The sequence below is a fragment of the Bos javanicus genome, chromosome 4 (assembly GCF_032452875.1).
Source record: "Bos javanicus breed banteng chromosome 4, ARS-OSU_banteng_1.0, whole genome shotgun sequence".
In the NCBI taxonomy this organism is placed as follows: Eukaryota; Metazoa; Chordata; class Mammalia; order Artiodactyla; family Bovidae; genus Bos; species Bos javanicus.
The window spans coordinates 53,112,531-53,131,072 of NC_083871.1; the positions used below are offsets into that span (position 1 = coordinate 53,112,531).

The 18,542-nt window shown below is 34.2% G+C and overlaps 1 protein-coding gene across 9 annotated transcripts in view; it reads left to right on the forward strand.

Annotated features, from left to right (window-relative positions):
• TFEC (transcription factor EC) overlaps positions 1-18,542 on the forward strand; it is a 219,549-nt gene that overhangs the window by 170,134 nt on the left and 30,873 nt on the right. For 7 of the 9 annotated variants that reach the window (XM_061414050.1, XM_061414056.1, XM_061414054.1 and 4 more), the window contains one exon: positions 4,035-4,121. The exons of 1 other annotated variant lie outside the window; for it this stretch is intronic. In XM_061414050.1, coding sequence (XP_061270034.1) covers positions 4,035-4,121 — 87 coding nt within the window. Of the gene's footprint in view, positions 1-4,034; positions 4,122-8,922; positions 11,740-18,542 lie in introns of those variants that run through there. One more of the 9 variants, XM_061414058.1, reaches the window with a different exon arrangement.

Consider the following 18,542-nt stretch of genomic DNA (forward strand, 5'->3'; position numbering starts at 1 on the left):
GGACCTAGCATGCCAAGTTCTTGGGCAATATTGTTCTTTACTGCATCAGACTTTACTTTCATCAACAGACACATCCACAACTAAGCATTGTTTCTGCTTAATAGAGGTCTTATTGTCCTCTGCTCTTCCCCAGTACTTTACTGGACACATTCCTACCTGGGGGACTCATCTTCTGGTGTCATATCTTTTTGCCTTTTCATGCTGTCATTTACATTCTTATAGTTATTTTACCATTAGTATTTAATTGTTATCTTTTTCACATTTTTATTTACTATGCTTTCTGTTTCCTTATTTGCAATCTTTTTTTCTATCCTCCATTGGCTAAGGTTTTCTTTTTTTGTTACTCCTAACTTAAGACACATAGTTATATTTTTTTCTTTATCTGTATCACTGTTTAGCAATATCTGTGTTATATCTATAGGTAAACAGCTCCCTGAGTTTGATCTTATCTCCTTCTTCTCACCTATCTTTCTGAATTGATATTTTTAGAATAAATTTATATATTCAAATATTAATATGTATACACATACACACATTTTTCTTATTTAGATCAAAAATGTTTTACTGTTACTTGGGCTTCCCAGGTGGCTCAGTCATAAAGGATCTGTCTGCCAATGCAGGAGACACAAGAGATGTGGGATCCTGGCTTGGGAAAATCCCTGGAGGAGGAAATGGCCACCCACTCCAATATTCTTGTCTGGATAATCCCATGGACAGGAGCCGGGTGGACTACAGTCCATGGGGTAACAAAGAGTTGGACATGATGAGCACTCATTCTTATATTTTGTAGTCATTTCATAGTTTATTATATGACTAGTTTATTTTCTAAAAGTGTTTTCCAAAGGTTTTTTTGCTCTAAAAGTTCTGAGTTTTCATGTCTAAGAAAAATTTTATCTTATGCACGTATTTGAAGAATATTTTATTGGTTATAAATGTCTAGGTTCAAAAGTCTTTATCTTTGACACTTCATATGTTATCCTGCTGTCTTCTTGCTCCCAGAATTGTTGAAAAGCTTAATTCTTGGTTTTTTGTAGACCTTTACTTTTAATCTTTCAAATCTTATAAATCTCTTCCTTTGTCCTTGAGTCTCATTTTTCCATGCCTATTATCACCATTTTTACTTTAGTCAAAATATTTTGTGGTTCCTTTGTATTTTATCATCTTCATTTATTACTTTTATGATGCTTATTTTGCTGATTTCTTATATCTAATCTGTTAACTCTGTTTCATCTGGTAAAAAAAAAATGTTATGTTTGTTGCCTTTCTTAAAATAACAATTGGATTCCAAGGTGACTAGTTATGAAGATTCCTGGAAGCTGTGAAACAATGCTTTGGATTAGACTTTAAAGTCAATTTAGGATAATAGAAGAGCCAGCATCTCCAATAAGCCAGCATCTCCAATAAGCCAGCATCATTAGGTGAAATAATAGTCATGTTGGTGGATGACAGAAATGAGTAATAGAGGTGTTATTAAAGGCAAAAGCAGAGTCTCCAAGAAAGATGAAATTTGACATGTACAAAAGCAGGGTTTCTATCTAGAATAGAATAAATGATCATGTTTATAGACAAGAGGGAAAAATTATAGATGTAAGCATGCATGTGTGCTAAGTCACTTCAGTTGTATCCAACTCTTTGTGACCCTATGGACTGTAGCCCACCAGGCTCCTCTGTCCATGGGATTCTCCAGGCAGGAATTGCCATGGAGGCAAGGTTGCCATGCCCTCCTCCAGGGGACCTTCCTGATCCAGGGATTGAACCCACATCTCTTATGTCTCCTGCATTGATAGCAGGGTTCTTTTTTTTTTTTAACCACGAGAGCCACCTGGGAAACCCCCACTAATGTAAGAGACTGGATCATTTATATTGTAATCTTCCAGAAAGAAAGGGATAAATTATTTGAGAAATTTTTAGGGAAACTATAAGTACTCCAAAGTTAAACCATATACCATGAATTGTGTTTAGCATCCTTCTTTCCTCAGGTCTTTTCCACATCTATTCAATACAAATTTGTTGTCCATTCAATGGTGGAATATTAATAAGAAAAATATCATAAAACTGAAACTTGAGGTAGGTAACAATCAATAATATACTTGAAAACTTTCAGAGACTAAACAGACCAAAGGAAACAAAGTATGCATATTTATTTTCCTAGATGCTTTAAAGATCACTCAGTGCACACGAACATCTAAAGTTCCAAATAGGGCCTAGAGCTGCACTCTGGTATGGTACCCAACGACACATGTTTTTGTTTGTTTGTTTGTTTTTAAAGTTAATCCAAATTCAATGTAATCTTTAAAAATTGAATAAAATTAAAACTTCAGTTCCTTAGTAACATTGGCCACATTTCGAGTGCTCATAGCCATATGTATTTGCTATTGTATTGGACAGTGCAGATATAGGACTTTCCCACTGTTGTGGAAATTTGTGCTGGACTCTACTGGTCCATAGGATTCTACAATGTAAATTCCTTACCTACGTTTCATCTTTATCTCAACTCTTTCTTCCTCTTGCTCACTCTTTTCTATTCCCCTTGGCCCCTCACTCTTCCTCAAAGACATGAGCTTGTTTCTACCTTTAGGTCTTCTTTTATGCTTTCTTTCAAAGCACAACCATTTCCTCATGTTATTCTTGTCTTTGTTCAAATATCAGTAAATCCTTGGCTCATTCATATAATAACATTCACTCTTATCAAGCTCTATTCCTAACCTGCTTTAATATCTTCATACCACTGTTTGTTATTAAGCTGTTTCTTGTCTGTTTCTTCAGTAGTTTGAGCTCTATGAAGGCAGATACTTTGTGCTCTTTGCTTTTATAGCATGTACTAAACCAAGGTCTTGAAATAAATATTGTTTAATAAATATTTATTAAATAAATATATAAATAATAGTCCAATTTTTTGGCATATCACCTTTGGGAGTATCTTAGTAGATGTTTGTAAACATTTGATTCTCTAAGGTCCTCAGAAATCTTGCTTAGAGGATAACATTAACAAAATCATAAAATATTTTTTATATCTCCCAGAGTTGTTTATTCCTAGTTGTTTCTGCACATGTCATGGGAAATTTAGAGTATTACAGTTACATAAATTCCACATTCTTACTATCTCTGCACCTACATTATATTTTAAAATTTCACTAAAGATAATAAATATAATGGCCAAGAGGAGAACTAGAGCTGTAGGGGGATAGAGACAGTGAGAGAGAAAGTGATGGTATTTTTAAAAATATAAGCTTTAATATTCCCTCCAGCTGAAGTACAGAAGAAAAGGAAGGTTGTTTTAGAAAGGAATTGAGAAAGGAAGTGAAAAACTGATTTAAGTTAGGACTGTAGAATCAGATTTCTAGATTTCAATTCTGCCTTTGTCACTCTTTAGCTATATAATCTGAAACAGGTTACTGAATTTCTTTCCTCATGTATACAGTGAAGACAATGATGTTGTCATTGTGAAGATAAATGAGCTGATGTGTGCAAAGCATTTAGAACAGCTCCTGCTGCATCATATGTGTTAGTTACTATTTATGGTGTCTACAATTAGTATTGTTGTTGATAGTATTATAGTTATTATTATTAGTGATCATTGAAGAAAGTTGGATAATACATTTCCATGTAGTTTCTATTCATGTGGACTAATTGGATGAAGTTTGAATATCCACCTATAAGATGCTATCAAAATATTTTAAAAGAAAAATAAAATTTGTAGGCAGTCATCTGTCTGCAAATGAAGTATATAAGCTCTGGCTCAAGGTATTCATGATAACTACTCTGTTTATGCAGATACTGGAGTAACCAAGGGTGATTTGTTTAGCCATCACCAGCCGGTAGGCAGAAGCGAATGTAAGGAAAAGCAACACAGATCACAGTGTTAGGATTACTTCAAATTCTAAAATATTCTGCATTTTGATACACATATAACCTTAATTGAAATATTCTAAAATTTACTTTTAAAGATTGCTAAAATCTTTCTCTCTGAATTCAGACTGAAGAGCAACTTTTATCATTATGCACAATATTCTAAATGCATTATATTTTGCTAGATGGAGGACATTATTGAGGATATAATCGGTGTGGACCCAAGTTTTAAAGAGGAAGGAACAGATTCTCCTCTGCTAATGCAAAGAACAGTAAGTGTTTCCAGACCTGAGGAGGTCAGTGAGATTAAAATCAATAATAGCACCTGATGACAAAAAAAGAAATTTCATTTGACTAGTAAATGGTGTTTTCTTCTGCCCTTTTGAAGCTGGTACAGAATAGATAAACATTTAAAAACTATTTATTGGTGCAGGAAAAAATGCATAATTTTATAGGGCTTATACTATTCTATCTATCTACGTACCTACTTATCTACCTAATCTCTATAAACATCCATCTAATTACATATCTTATCTGCTATAGCATTTTCTGTGAAATCTTCAGATTTCCCATTTGAAGCACAACATATCATAATACTCTCATGAGTTCATGGCTAAATTTTAACTATTTTAGCATTACTAACAGCTACCAGATTCAGAGGCTCTATACCTTATAGAAAAAGGAAAAAATTATAACACAATATAACTTTACTTTTGAGCCAAAAATCAAAGGTTAAAGATGAAGTGAAGAAAGACAGAAGAGGCCTCACACTACTCTAAGGCATTTAGACAGACTTCTGTGTTGAAATCACAAATTCCTGGAATAATAAGCAGGGAAGAGATAAGATAATATCTCTTTGATTGCTATTGCCTTCTCATTGTTCATTTATTAATCTCTAGAATCTGTAAAGCGTGTACAAGCCCTTTCTACACATTTTGAAGGGGCTGTTGTTGGTTTGTTTATGGTTTTAGAGCTTTTAGAAAATGAGAAAAATTATGAAAGATTTTGATTGTTACTTTAAACATTTCATCTAAAGAAAGTGAATTCTGACTATCGTGTAGTGTAGATACTGTTCATCAGTAAATCAGTGGGCTGAGTTGTGTTAATGTTAATAACGGACATTTTAAACCTAAAACTTTAAGAAAAGTTTGGAGAAAGCATCTCTTTTCTATTTATTAATTCCCAAATAGACTACAAAAAAGGAGAATTATATCTTTCCTCCTTTTCTCTGGTACAAAGGACTTCCACTTTATAACAAGTCACTAACACCAGTATTATCAGACAAAGATCACATGAGGTTAAAAATCTAGCTTTTTAATTGAAAGTTTATTTTTTTGTGAGTTTTTTGTTTGTTGTTTGAATGATGTGACAATTCTTTTTACCTCGTCTGTTTTCAGATTTCAAGAAGTATATTTACAACAAATTTGACTAATTCTCTACATAAATATGTTATTTATACTAATTTTCTCTGTCTAATCCCACAGCATAAGGTTACTATTTTCTTAATCATTATTCAACTTTTGGGTTTGAGGAAATGATACTAATTTCTTTTTTTTTCTTTTTTTCACATTTCTGTTTTGTCATTTTATTTATTTTTTTAAATTTTATTTTATTTTTAAACTTTACATAATTGTATTAGTTTTGCCAAATATCAAAATGAATCCGCCACAGGTATACATGTGTTCCCCATCCTAAACCCTCCTCCCTCCTCCCTTCATACTAATTTCTTTCAATCTTCTCTCCCTTGTATGTGGTATTTATTTCATTGAAATTGTATGCTGAAACATTCTCTTTATCAAATTAGCTTACTTGTTTTGTAGTGGTTGCATAGATTGCTTATTCAGTGCAAACTGGTGACAATGATGATTGGGAATTTGTTTTTTGTAAACAGAATGTGGGTTTCCCAGGTGGCATAGTGGTAAAGAATCCACCTACTAATTCAGGAGACATGTGTTTGATCCCTGGGTTGGAAAGACCCCCTGGGGGAGGGCACAAGAACCCACTCCAGTACTCTGGCCTGGAGAATTCCATAGGCAGAAGGAGCCTGGTGGGCTATAGTCCATAACGTTGCAAAGAGTTGGACATGACTGAGGTGACTTAGCACAGCACAGCACAGCGTACAGAATGTACTTCTAAAAAGGTAGACACTACTGGCCCATGTGTATTCATATAAAGAAGTATCTTCTGTTGGCCAACCAACAATTATTGATAAATCAAGAAACAAGATATAAAACCAAGCAGTTCAATTAACCAAAAAATTATTCGATACTTGTTGTATGCAAAGAATCATACATGTGCCATAGGAAACTAAAAGTCAAGTGAGACACTATTTAAGAGACCACATGATGGTGAGTCAGTGAGGTGAGGCACATCCGAGAGACAGTGAGGGAAAGGATATGGATCTCAATATTAACCCAAGTTGTCATCTAGATATTGTATAAGTCACTTAACTTTTGTTTACTTTCTTCTGTGTTATGAGAATAATTAAAAATATTTATTGCCAATACTGTTTTTATAGTAAATCTTAGTAGATACACACACACACACACACACACACACACATATATATATGTATATTTAATGCTAGTCAGAGAGTCTCCCTGGAGTTTGAGTAAAGCAGAAACCTTGCTAAATTGAGACATTTCTGAAATACTTTAGGAAAAGATGACATTTGAAATACAGTTATGAAGGAAAGTTAAGATTTTAAGAGGTAGACATGAAGGCAGCAAAGTAGCAAGAAGAGGACAGCATAAGAAAAGGCAAGAAGTGAGAAAAAAGAGAATGTATAAGAATAGCTGGTAGAACAGAGATAGGAAATGCTGAAGGATTTTTATAGTTCATGTGGGTAAAAATAAAGACCTGTTAGATTCAGAGGAATGCTTTGAGTAAGCATTTTAGCCAGTGAACTTTTGGTTTTAGATGATAGAGCCTAGCTTATAATGGGGTGTAAGTATGAAAGGAATTTGTTGGCTCATCTCATCCATAAATTCCTAAGTAATATTGCATGTGAACATCCCTCCATAAGTTTGCCTTTGTTCTCTGCTGGCTTTATTCTCAGCTATTGAACAGACAGTCTCACAGCTTATTCCTAGCCATGCACACAGCTTGTCCTTGCTCACCCAGCAGTTTTTTTTAGACATCCACTCTTTGACAAGGAAGAGGAAGTTTCTGATTCATTTAAGCCAACCCTGGTGGCCCCGTTTCCTTAGCCAGAGATTGTTTTAAGAACGAGCTTGTGTTGCAGTTCTGGAGGTTTAGCAGGTTACTGGAGTCTTCTAGGAATTTACTCAGTCTTTAAAGGAGACCCACCAAAGAGAAGGTTTTGTCTCTCTATGATGTTGTAAGACAATGCGACTTATGTGGTCATTTGATTGCCCAGAAGATAAATAAACTGAGGAAAAACAAAAGGTACAGAGAGGAAAATCCAAGAGGAATGCAAATAAATCCTGCTTATATGCCCCTGGAGAATTCTTTACCTATGGATTGCACACATCATGTAAGATTTTTTTCCTTTATTTTGTAAGCTAATTGTATCAGGATTTTATGATTGTCATAACCAAATGTACACTGATAGATACATTCAGTCAGACTTAAAAACTTAAGAGGAGAGCTCCTTTTTTCTTTAGTTCTAGTTAAATCTCTGAGATAATTCTTTTTGGAGCAATTTTTGTCACAGTTCTATCTCTCAGACAATTTTTCTGGGTCTTGGGCCCACCCTAGAGTGACTTAGCAGCAGCAGCAGCAGCCAAAATAGATTATCTAGATTAATACTGAAAACTAGGAGTATAGGAATTGTTAGCACAATTCAATAATAATTATTATTATTTTAAAATAATTATTCTTAATGTCTCACCTACTATACCACAGGCACATTGCCAATTATTTTACATATAATCTCTAGTTGTCATAGAGACTGCAAAGTCCAAGGGCCAATCAAGGATTCCCTGGTAGCTCAGATGGTAAAGAATCCGCTTGCAAGGCAGGAGACTGGGGTTCAATCCCTGGATCAGTCAGATCCCCTAGAGAAGGAAATGGCAACTCCCTCCAGTATTCTTGCATGAGAAATTCCAAGGACAGAGGAACCTGGTGGGCTGCAGTCCACGGGGTCTCGAAACCCCGTGGTTTAGTCTTAGTGACTAAACAGCAACTGGGGCTCTCTATTGACTGTGCTATTAGTCACTTTGGAGTTCTTTTCTGTGACTTAAACAGAAAATCTTGAGTGTCACTTAGCCAAGATTTATCCCAGGACCACCGCATAGAGTAAGAGTAACTAAAATGAGTTAACATGAGTTAACTCATATTCTAATTTCTGTTGGTGGAAAGCTTGGAAGCTGCTCTGGGCTAGCTTGGGCCACTTGTGGGGTCCTTCAGATTCCCCCAGATTGAAGGGAATAGTTCAGGGTTTTCATAGTTCAACTTAGTGCAAGTATTTCTGACACAGAAATGAATAGTGTGCGATTAGTGACTAGACTCAGAATAGTTAAGGAGAAGTTACCTCTTAATTTCTATTTAAACAAGAGATCTAGCTACTTGCCAATTAGTTCTTACTACAACAATTGTGTAAATTGGACTGAAAAGACCCAAAGTGCAAGAAACATTCAGCCAAATCAGCTGTGCTTTCATCAACAACAAACCTCTCAGTTTCTCAGTCTTCTTGGGGTCAATGGTATTTCTCTCCTCACTATCCAGCCATCCTTCACATGATGATGTCCCAGATCTCATTATGTATATTTCTATTCTATAGCATTTTTCTTTCATATTTTTTAACCATTATGTTCCTTTTTTTTTTTCAGTGCACCTAGTCTAATTTCTTACTTCAACAATTGCTCAAGCTTGTGGAGACTCCAAGTTAATTGACTCTATCACTCTTTTCAATAGCTATTATTTCCCACTCATGACATTTTGAAAATTTCTTCCTTAACCTATTCTTGGTTAAGCACTATAACCATTTCTTTTGCAAACACTCTTAACATATCCCCATTTTTCTTCATTTTCTTTTCCTGACAAAAGCCCAACCCTGACTAAACTTATTTTTCATCTTATTCCACATCTTTCCTGAGCAGCTGAATGGATAAAATTTCACTACATTGCGCATAGTACTCACCTCCAATACATCACCAAAATTTCACAGGGGCTTTCATTACTACCAGACAATACTACAGCTATTCCTTGGTTAAAATTCTTATTAAATGAGACAACATTAATCTACTTTCTCTTCTCAAATCTCCACCATTCTCCATGTTCTAGCTGATTTCTCTATCACAACATATTTCAGAGAGAAAATATATGCAATCAGATCAGGACTCCCTTGTTAGCTTTGTATCACAAATTCTACAAAACCACCAGTATCTGTTTTGATTTTCTCTGCCATCACTTCTATTTGAATCTAATTGGCCCAGCTCATAATCTAAAACTAGTCCAACTACTTGTGTCCTAAGATCCCACTAATTCTTACCTTCGCAAATACTTCCCTCTTTGAATAGCAGCTCCTCCTATATCATTAGTCTATTACGATGTATTGGATTACAAATATCAGCATTACACTTGCCTTTATTAAGATTCCTCAAAAATAAACCAAATCAAAGGATTGCCTTTGGATACAGTTCCTCTCTGGCTACCATACCATTTCATGACTCTGCTACCTCCCTCCCAAATGTCTCTGCTTCCATTTTCACCCTGGTTCCATTTCCTCACCTCCCCTTCTCTACTGTCCAGTACAGCTATGTCCCTTATGATTCCAAAAGAGCTCTTAAAACCAACCAATACTGAAGCCAATAGTAAATTCTCCACCCTCACCACACTTGATTTCTTTGTGGCCTTTGCCATGGTCGACCACTCTCTCCTTCTTGAAGTATTAATTGGGATTCTGTGGCACCGTATTTTTTGCCTTTTCATCCACCTTGCTGGTTCTTTCTCTTCTAATAGACTTCTAGATGCTAAAGTGCTCTTAGGCTCAGAATTTAATTTTCTTTTCTCATGTACCTGTATGTTCCGTCAGTAATCTCAACATTTCTCTGGCCTAGCTCTCTCCCCTAATGCTAGATTCACGTCTTACTACTACTCTAACATCTTTCGTTTTTCCAACAGAGATCTCAGACTTAATATTACTGAAAAGAAGTTTTTGTTCCCCTCCCTACCTATCTAGAACTACCCTCCCTCAAAAAAGTCATTCTTCTTCATTCTCTTACTCCAACATCCCCACATTTATCAGTATGCTGTTCTAATCAGGATCCAAGATTTCCTGATTTCCACAACTTAGCAGCTGCTCTACTGAAACCCTTTTCCAGGCCATCATCGTCTCTTACTTGAATGTCAGAAACTGACTCCAGCCTAATTTCTCTGCTACTTCTGTCCCCTGTACAGCTGTGGATCACACAGCAGCCAGAATGATCTTCACACAGCAAAAATCAGATCCTATTTCTCCTTGCCTAACATTCTGCTAACTTCCTGAAATCCTCAGAGTATAACCAAGACACTTCATAGTCAGCACTTCCCTTTAACTTTAGGCTCTGGTCTTGATAGCCTTCTTCCTGCTCACTGAATGTGACATGCATGTTATCATTTTAAGACTACTGAACTTCCTTTTTTAGGCTTGGAATAGTTTTGTCCCAGATCTTTGCATGACTGTCTTTTTACGCTTCAGATCTTTAGTCAATATCAACTTGTCAGAGAGGCCTTCCGCAATAACCCTAGCAGAAAGACCCCATCCCACACATCCTACATCTGTATCTTATTTAATTCTCTCTGATGGTTAGGATTAGAGTTGCAAAAAGTATTTGGTTTATTGTATTATTTACCCATTTATTGTCTGTTCCCACCCCTAGAATGTGAACTCCTTGAAGTTGGTGATTTTGTCTGCCTTTTCATTGCTGTGTCCCTAAAGCTGAGTGAGTGACCTGTTCATCAGTTTATTCTCAGCACCCAGTACAATGCCTAACAAATGATAGGTGCTCAGCAAATACACACGAAATAAATATTTTAAAATTCACACATAATATTTTTAAAAGTTGTTTCCATTATGCATTACCATTTAGAAATTTTTTAAATGGCCATAAGCAGCAATAAGGATAACAGTAGTGATAGCTACTATGTCTTGGGTACTTGCTGTGGGACAAGAATTGTGTAAAACACTTTTCATGAAAATTTGATTACTACAACAATCATGTGAGATAGAAACTATTACCTATTAGCATTTTACTAATAAGAAAAGAGGCTTAGAGAAGTTCAGTAACTCACTCAAGCTCATACAGTTAGTGAATGTCAGGGTAGGGGTTTGAATCCAATCCTGTATGATACCAGATGCAATAATCTTACCCACTCTGCGGCACTAGCAGCTTCAGAAGGAAGTCATTTCATAGAACTGTAAAAATCTTAGGATCTGAAGGGACCTTAGCCTGATCTGACCCTCTGCCACATTCCAGCCAAAGAATTGTTAGCTTCTGAGTTTAAACCTGTCTCTCTATAACTTCTACCCTTTGGTCTTCATTTTACCTCTTCCTTTCAAAGATGGTTGTGCATAGTAACTTATTTATTTTATCATAGATGGGTATTTTTCAATCATAGCTTTGTAAATGCTGGTGGCACTTGGAAAGCTCAGTAAACTATTATAGTTCAAGACTATTTCAGAGACAGAGATTGAGTAAATATTAACAACCCCCTGTGCTTGGTTGGAACTTGAAAGGACTGCGTAACACCAGCAAGCAAGCTTTTGTCAATCACAGTCTAGACCAGATTAGACTTAAAGTCCAAGGAAGAACCAAAGTTCACCTTAGAAGTTTCTGCACAGCTCTCCCAGTTATTGTTTGCAAGTGTAAGGAAAAGAAAATGATGAAGGAGAAAGAGAAAAACATTGCTATTGTGAAGGTTATAGACACTTCAAAGTTAAAACTGGTGAGCAAGTGCATTTTGGAATTCTTTCAATGTTTGGAGATGAAACCACCTTAAATACTGAATTTAAAGTTTATAAACTAATAGTCAATAAAATAAGGTATGTAGAAGTTGAGCTTTGAAAGTGTAATTTATAATCTGCTGTATTGACAAGCTTGTTTTCTTACAAGATAGTTTTTTAATGCTCTGGCTATAGTAAAAATATTTTTGTAGTCTAGTTAAAAATTGTTTAAAATGCTCTTTTATTTGAACTTGTTTTCAAAAAGTGAGGGTTCCATTAATTATTTGTTGTAGTGTTTACGTTAAATTACTATTCTCATTAATTTAGTACTAAGTAGATTATGTATATATACAAAAAATAGATTTCTTATACATAAGAAATATATGATGCAAAAGCAGTTTCTATGTTACTATTCTCTGTTTTGTATTTTATCTTTTCTATTTGTGTTTTGAGCCAGCTGGTCAAGGAAAGGAATCTCCCACTCCCGCCCAACAGATTATTTTTATTCACTTATAATAGAACAAAAAAATAATAACTCAGTGGGACTTCTCTTTTCAATGTTTATCATTCAAACCTCATAGCCCTGCTTCAACAAAGAAAATAAAGTCAGAGAAAGATCAATTGTGAGTGTCCTAAAACTGGAAAAATCTAGTTTACCATGTTTAAATGAATAAACACACAAAAGGAAATAAAATAATCTTTTAAGTGCCAGTTTTTGTGTGTGCTTACATTGTGTGATATATGCAGTCCTACAGTGCTCACTCTTTATTCCTGAAGTTTATCTTCTTTCTATGCCGCCAGTTATTCTATCGAATAGTTTAATGTTCAGTTTTGCCATTTTGCATTCACAATAAATGTCTTCAGAGAAAAGCAAAATAGGGAATCCAAACAACTTAAAATTTCCCCTCATTTTCCCATGAGACTCCCACTAAATATCTGGTATAGATATAGAAATATAGATATCACATATGCACATCTAGGTATGGATTTATAAGTTTTTTTCTTTTTGTATTTATTCTGAAAAATTATCTGGAAATATAATATGTAAGTATATAGATGATTTTATTTCTTTTTCCGTATTTATAATGAGATTATCTGGGAGACAGATACATCATACACACGACATGCACACACATATGTAATATATATGCATATTGTGTATGTGTGTATATATATGTATCTATACACATACAAATGAGCACAGATATATCTCCAGAAAATTATCGGTTTTAGATAATCAATTTTCAGAAACATGATGAGTATATACTATGGTACCCTCTCCCTTGATGAGTGATTATAAATGAAGAGGGGTGCAACAATAAAAACAAATTAAATTATTAAATTTGTGGTCGGTTTTCCAGTACTATAGTGTTTTGGTGAAGAAAAATATTAAACCAGGATGCCATTAGGGAGAGTGTTGGAGATGGTTTGAATCTTAAGTTGAGCCTGTAGATTGTATTTTGATATTTAAAGAAGGTATGAGGACATTTGAGGTGCAGAAAATAGCAGTGGCAAAGAATAACACTGAGATAAATATTCTCCAATGGCTTCCAACATTTTGAGTTTTCAAAATACTTTTTACAATTAAAAATGTTAAGGCAGGATCCCTTCCACGATAAGATAGGTAGTAAAGAATCTAGCTTCTGTGTTAGACCTAAATTTTAACCCTAAGTCTTCTATTTATTACAAGTGTATGATCTTGAGATAATTACTTATTTTTTCAGACTTTTAATTATTTATATTTAACATGGGAACTATGAAACTTCACTCATAAAGTTGTTATAAAGATTACTTGAAATTCTGCTATTTGTTATTACTATGAGACATGCTTAGCTGAATATCGGGCATATAATAAAAACACAACTGTCTATGACTTTGCATATATATGTTATGATAATGCTTGTATTTTATTATGTTTAAAAAATTCTTCATATGTGGATTCATAGGTTCCATTTGACAACATTCTATCCTCTTTCTTCCTCCCTCCCACTGGAGTGGAAAATCTATTTTTGGACATGGTCTACATATTTGTATGTGGTGATGAGAAATCTTTCAGAACTTGTTAGTAGTAGTAAATAATATTGACTAGATAATGTGGGACCACTGAATGAAGCTTTTGAAAACTAGACATGAGCGTTTGAGCTTAATGTATGAGAGTAATATATGAGCTATATGAGCGGAAAGACTTAGATTTCATGTTTTTGAGCTAGGAGAGATCAGAAGAAAGTTGTATTTCAAAACATGTTTGTGTGAGAGGAGCATTTGGGAACTAATTGAGAGGGATGGAGGGATGCTGGAAGGAAGGACATAATTTAGGCTGAAGGCCTTGAGGATCTTGAGATGTGAGAGTATGGAAGAAAATTTAAACTGACCAATGTTTTAATCAGTCAGTACTAAAGAAAATCAAATTTGAATATTCGTTGGAAGGACTGATGCTGAATCTCCAATACTTTGACAGGCCTGATGTGAAGAGCCAACTCATTGGAAAAGACCCTAATGATGGGAAAGATTGAAGGCAAAAGGAGCAGGGGGTGGCAGAGGATGAGATGATTAGGTAGCATCACCCACTCAATAAATTTGAGCAAACTCCAGGAGTTAGTGTCTCTCAAAGCTCGGTTGGTAAAGAATCCACCTAGAATGCAGAAGACCCCGGTTCAATTCCTGGGTCAGGAGGATCCACAGAAGAAGGGAGCTACCCACTCCAGTGTTCTTGGGCTTCCCTTGTGGCTCATCTGGTAAAGAATCCACCTGCAATGCAGGAGACCTGGGTTTGATCCCTGGGTTGGGAAGATCCCTTGAAGGGAAAGGCAACCCACTCCAGTATTCTGGCCTGAAGAATTCCATGGACTGTAGTCCATGGGGTTGCAGATTGGGACACAACTGAGCAACTTTCACTTTCACTTTTCAGGAGTTAGTGTAGGACAGAGAAGCCTGGTGTGCTGCAGTCCATGGGGTCGCAAAGAGTCAGACACAACTTAGTGACTGAACAACAATGAACAAAATAACTTAAAAGAAAAAAATATCATAACTGGGTAATAGATTGGATCTAATATATGGAGAGGGAAGAAGCCAAACAGAAAAAAACACGTGTGGAATTTAGGTCAGATCATTTATGATGTCCTTTATTATATTTGGCCTGATGAGAGTAAATGGATATATGAACAATTAATTCTCATAGGGAAGTACTGATTTTAAACAGGCAAAGAAATATTTTTCTATTATTGAAAATTGTTGCCTTCTCACAAACTAATATTTTTTAATAAATGGGGTTGAATTTTATCAGATAGTTTTTTAAATCTACTGAGATGATCATATGGTTTCTTTTTCTTTCTTAACATCATAAAATATATTTATGGGAAACCCAATTTGATTATGACAAGTTACCTTGTTTATATTCTCTTGAATTTAAATACATAATAATATTTTGCTTAAGATTTATAGTCATGATTAAAATGGGTCTGTAATATTTTTTCTTATAATGTTTTTATATGGTTTCAGTCTCAATGAATTGGAACATATTCTGTCTTGTCTCTATTGTCTGGAAATGTTTGTACAAAATTGAGATGGCATGTTTCCTGAAAATGTGGCAGTCTTGCCCATAAAACTGTCTAATCCAGATATTTTCTTGTGTAATATGTTTAAAGTATTTTTTATTTCTTCAGTAATCATAAGACTATTCAAGCTGTTAATTATTTGTAGTCAGTTCTACTAAATAATGTTTTTCTAGAAATTTATGTATTTCACCTAAGCATTCAGTTATTAGAAAATTATTATAGGTAATCTCTCTTCTCTTTTTTATTATGGTAAAATATGTTTAGCATAAAATTTGCCATCCTAAACATTTTAAAGTGTACAGTTCAGTGCCATAACATAGATTCACAGTGTTGTGCAACCATTATCACTATACACTCACAGAGATTTTTCATTCTTCCAAACAGAAAACAGTGTCACCAATTAAATAATAACTCCCTATTTTCCTTATCTCCAGACTTTAATAGCCTTTATTCTCCTTTCTATCTGTATAAATTTGACTTGATAGTGTCCTTTAATGTACAAAAGTTTTAAATTTTATGAAATCCAGTTTATCTGTTTTGGTTGTTGCTGTTGCCTGTGATTTTGATATTATACCTATAAAATCATCACCAAACCAAATTTTTTATGAAGATTCTCCCTTATCTTTTCTAGGAAAGTTATACCCTTAACTCATATAAAGTTGTTGATCCATTTTGAGTAAATTTTGTTTATGGTCTAAGAGTCCAACTTCCTTCTGCATATGGCTCTCTAGTTTTTTCAAGATTATTTGTTGAAGAATTTGTCCTTTCCCTATTGAATAGCCTTGGTACCTTACCAAAAATCATTTGACCATATATTTGAGTAATAATTTATGGACTCTACCCCACTCTCTACATGTCTGTCTTTATGTCAGTGCCACACTCTTGATAACAATTGTTTTGTAATAAACATTTTGTTTATAACAAAATGTTTTTTGGTTTATAACAAAATGTTTGTAATAAACAAACATTTTGTTTTGAAATATGGAAATTTAAGCCCTCCAACTTAGTTCTTTTCAAGGTAATTTTTACTATTCAGGGTCCCATGAGACTTCATATGAATTTTAGTGTGGGTTTTTATATTTTTGCAAAAACCACTGTTAGGATTTTAATATGGATTGGAGGCATTTGTTGATTGCTCTGGATAGTACTGCCCTCTTACTGATACTAAGTCTTCTCATCAAAAAACATGAGATATCTTTCCATTTATTTATGTCTTCTTTAATTTCTTTAAGCAATGTATTTTTTAGTTTTTGGTATCTAAGTCTTTTCCTCCTTGGTTAAATTTATTCCCAAGTATTTTATTCTTTTTGATGTTATTGTACATGAAATTGATTTCTTAATATCCTTTCCAGATTGTTCATTGTTAGTGTATAAAGATGCAACATATTTTTGCATGTTGATTTTTTATTCTGCCACTTTGCTGAATTCATGTATTAGCTTTCATACTGTTGTGTGTGTGTATGTGTATGTATGAATCTCATGATTTTCTAAATGTAAGATCATGTCATCTGTGAACAAAGATATTTTTACTCATGCCTTTTCAGTTTGGATGACTTTCTTTTCCTTGACTAATTGTTGTGGCTAGGACTTCCAATACTGTGTTAAAAAGAAGTGGTGAAAGCAGGTATCCTGGTCTTGTTTGTTCCTGATCCTTGAGGAAAAAACATAAATCTAAGTTGTACTATGGTTATATCCCTCTTTGATTTAAAATATCATTTGTTTAGTCTTTATTCCTTTAGTCTTACAAGAGGCCTGTCAAGTTTGCTAACTGAAAAAACAAAACAAAATTTTGTCTTTTGCATTGTTTTGTTTTTCACTGATTTATGATCTTATATTACTATCTGTTTTACTTGCTTTGGGTTTTTTTGGTGATTTTTCTGACTTCTTGAGAAATACACTCAGTCTATCAAATATCAAAATTTTATCTATTTTTTCTCATATTTAAGGGTATAAATTTCCTTCAAAATATTAGTTTGCCAAATTCCAAAAGTTTCCTTACATGTGTTTTCTGTATCTTTCATTTATTTTTGAATTCCAGTGTGATTTGTCTTTACTCTTGAATCATTAAAATTTTTCTAATTAGGTAATCAAGGACTCAATGAAATTTTTGAAGTTTTTCATTTTTTTTGTTTTTGTTTTTGGTGATGTTTTTGGTGATCAATATTTATATATGTTCTGTATGTACTTGGAAAAGATGTGTTTTCTGTACTTTTTAGATACAGAACTATATACATGTCTACTAGGACAAGATTTCACTTTTATTGTTCACAACTAGAACATTACTGATTATTTTTGTCTACTTGACCTTTCAAAAATAGGAAGAAATATCTTGAAATCTCTCACTACTTTAATGGCTTTATTCATTTTTCCTTGTAATTTAAACATTCTGCTTCATATTTGCTTCCGATACTATGTTTCCCTATTGTCTCTACTGTCTGGAAATATTTGTACAAAATGCAGATGGTATGTTTCCTGAAAATGTTATAGTCTTCTCTATTTTATTAGGTACACATCTGCTTATAATTGCTGTGCCTTTTTGGAGAATTGAATTCTTTATTTTTAGATAGTGACTATCTCTAGCCCTAATAATTTTTCTAATTTTAGTCTATTTTTTCTGATAATATAGCTGCATCAGCTTCCTATGTTTATAATTTGCTGGGCATATATTTTCCCATCTTTTAATTTTCAATCTTGTGTGTCCTTTTGTAATGCAGCTGTGTCTCTTGTAAGCTACATAGATCTAAACACTATCTTTTTAACTGAACTATCAAACTTTTAGCTGAGGAATTTGATCTATTTACATTTATTATCACTATTGATATTTTTCACCTGTATTTCTCATTTTTTTATTATGTGTGACACATATTTTAATATTTTTTTAGTACTTTTTTCCTTTTTACCACTTTTACATTCATTCACTTCCTTACTACTCCAACCCTATCATACTGATACTATCTAGATTTAATATGGAGTTATATGGTTATATCAGTTCAGTTCAGGTGCTCAGTCGTGTCTGACTCTTTGCGACATCATGGACTGCAGAACGCCAGGCCTCACTGTCCATCGCCAGATCCCTGAGTTTACTCAAACTCATGTGCATTGAGTCCATGATGCCATCCAACCATCTCGTTCTCTATTATCCCCTTCTCCTCCTGCCTTCAATCTTTCCCAGCATCAGGGTCTTTTCTAATGAGTCAGTTCTTTGCATCAGGTGGCCAAAGTATTGGAGTTTCAGCTTCAGCGTCAGTCCT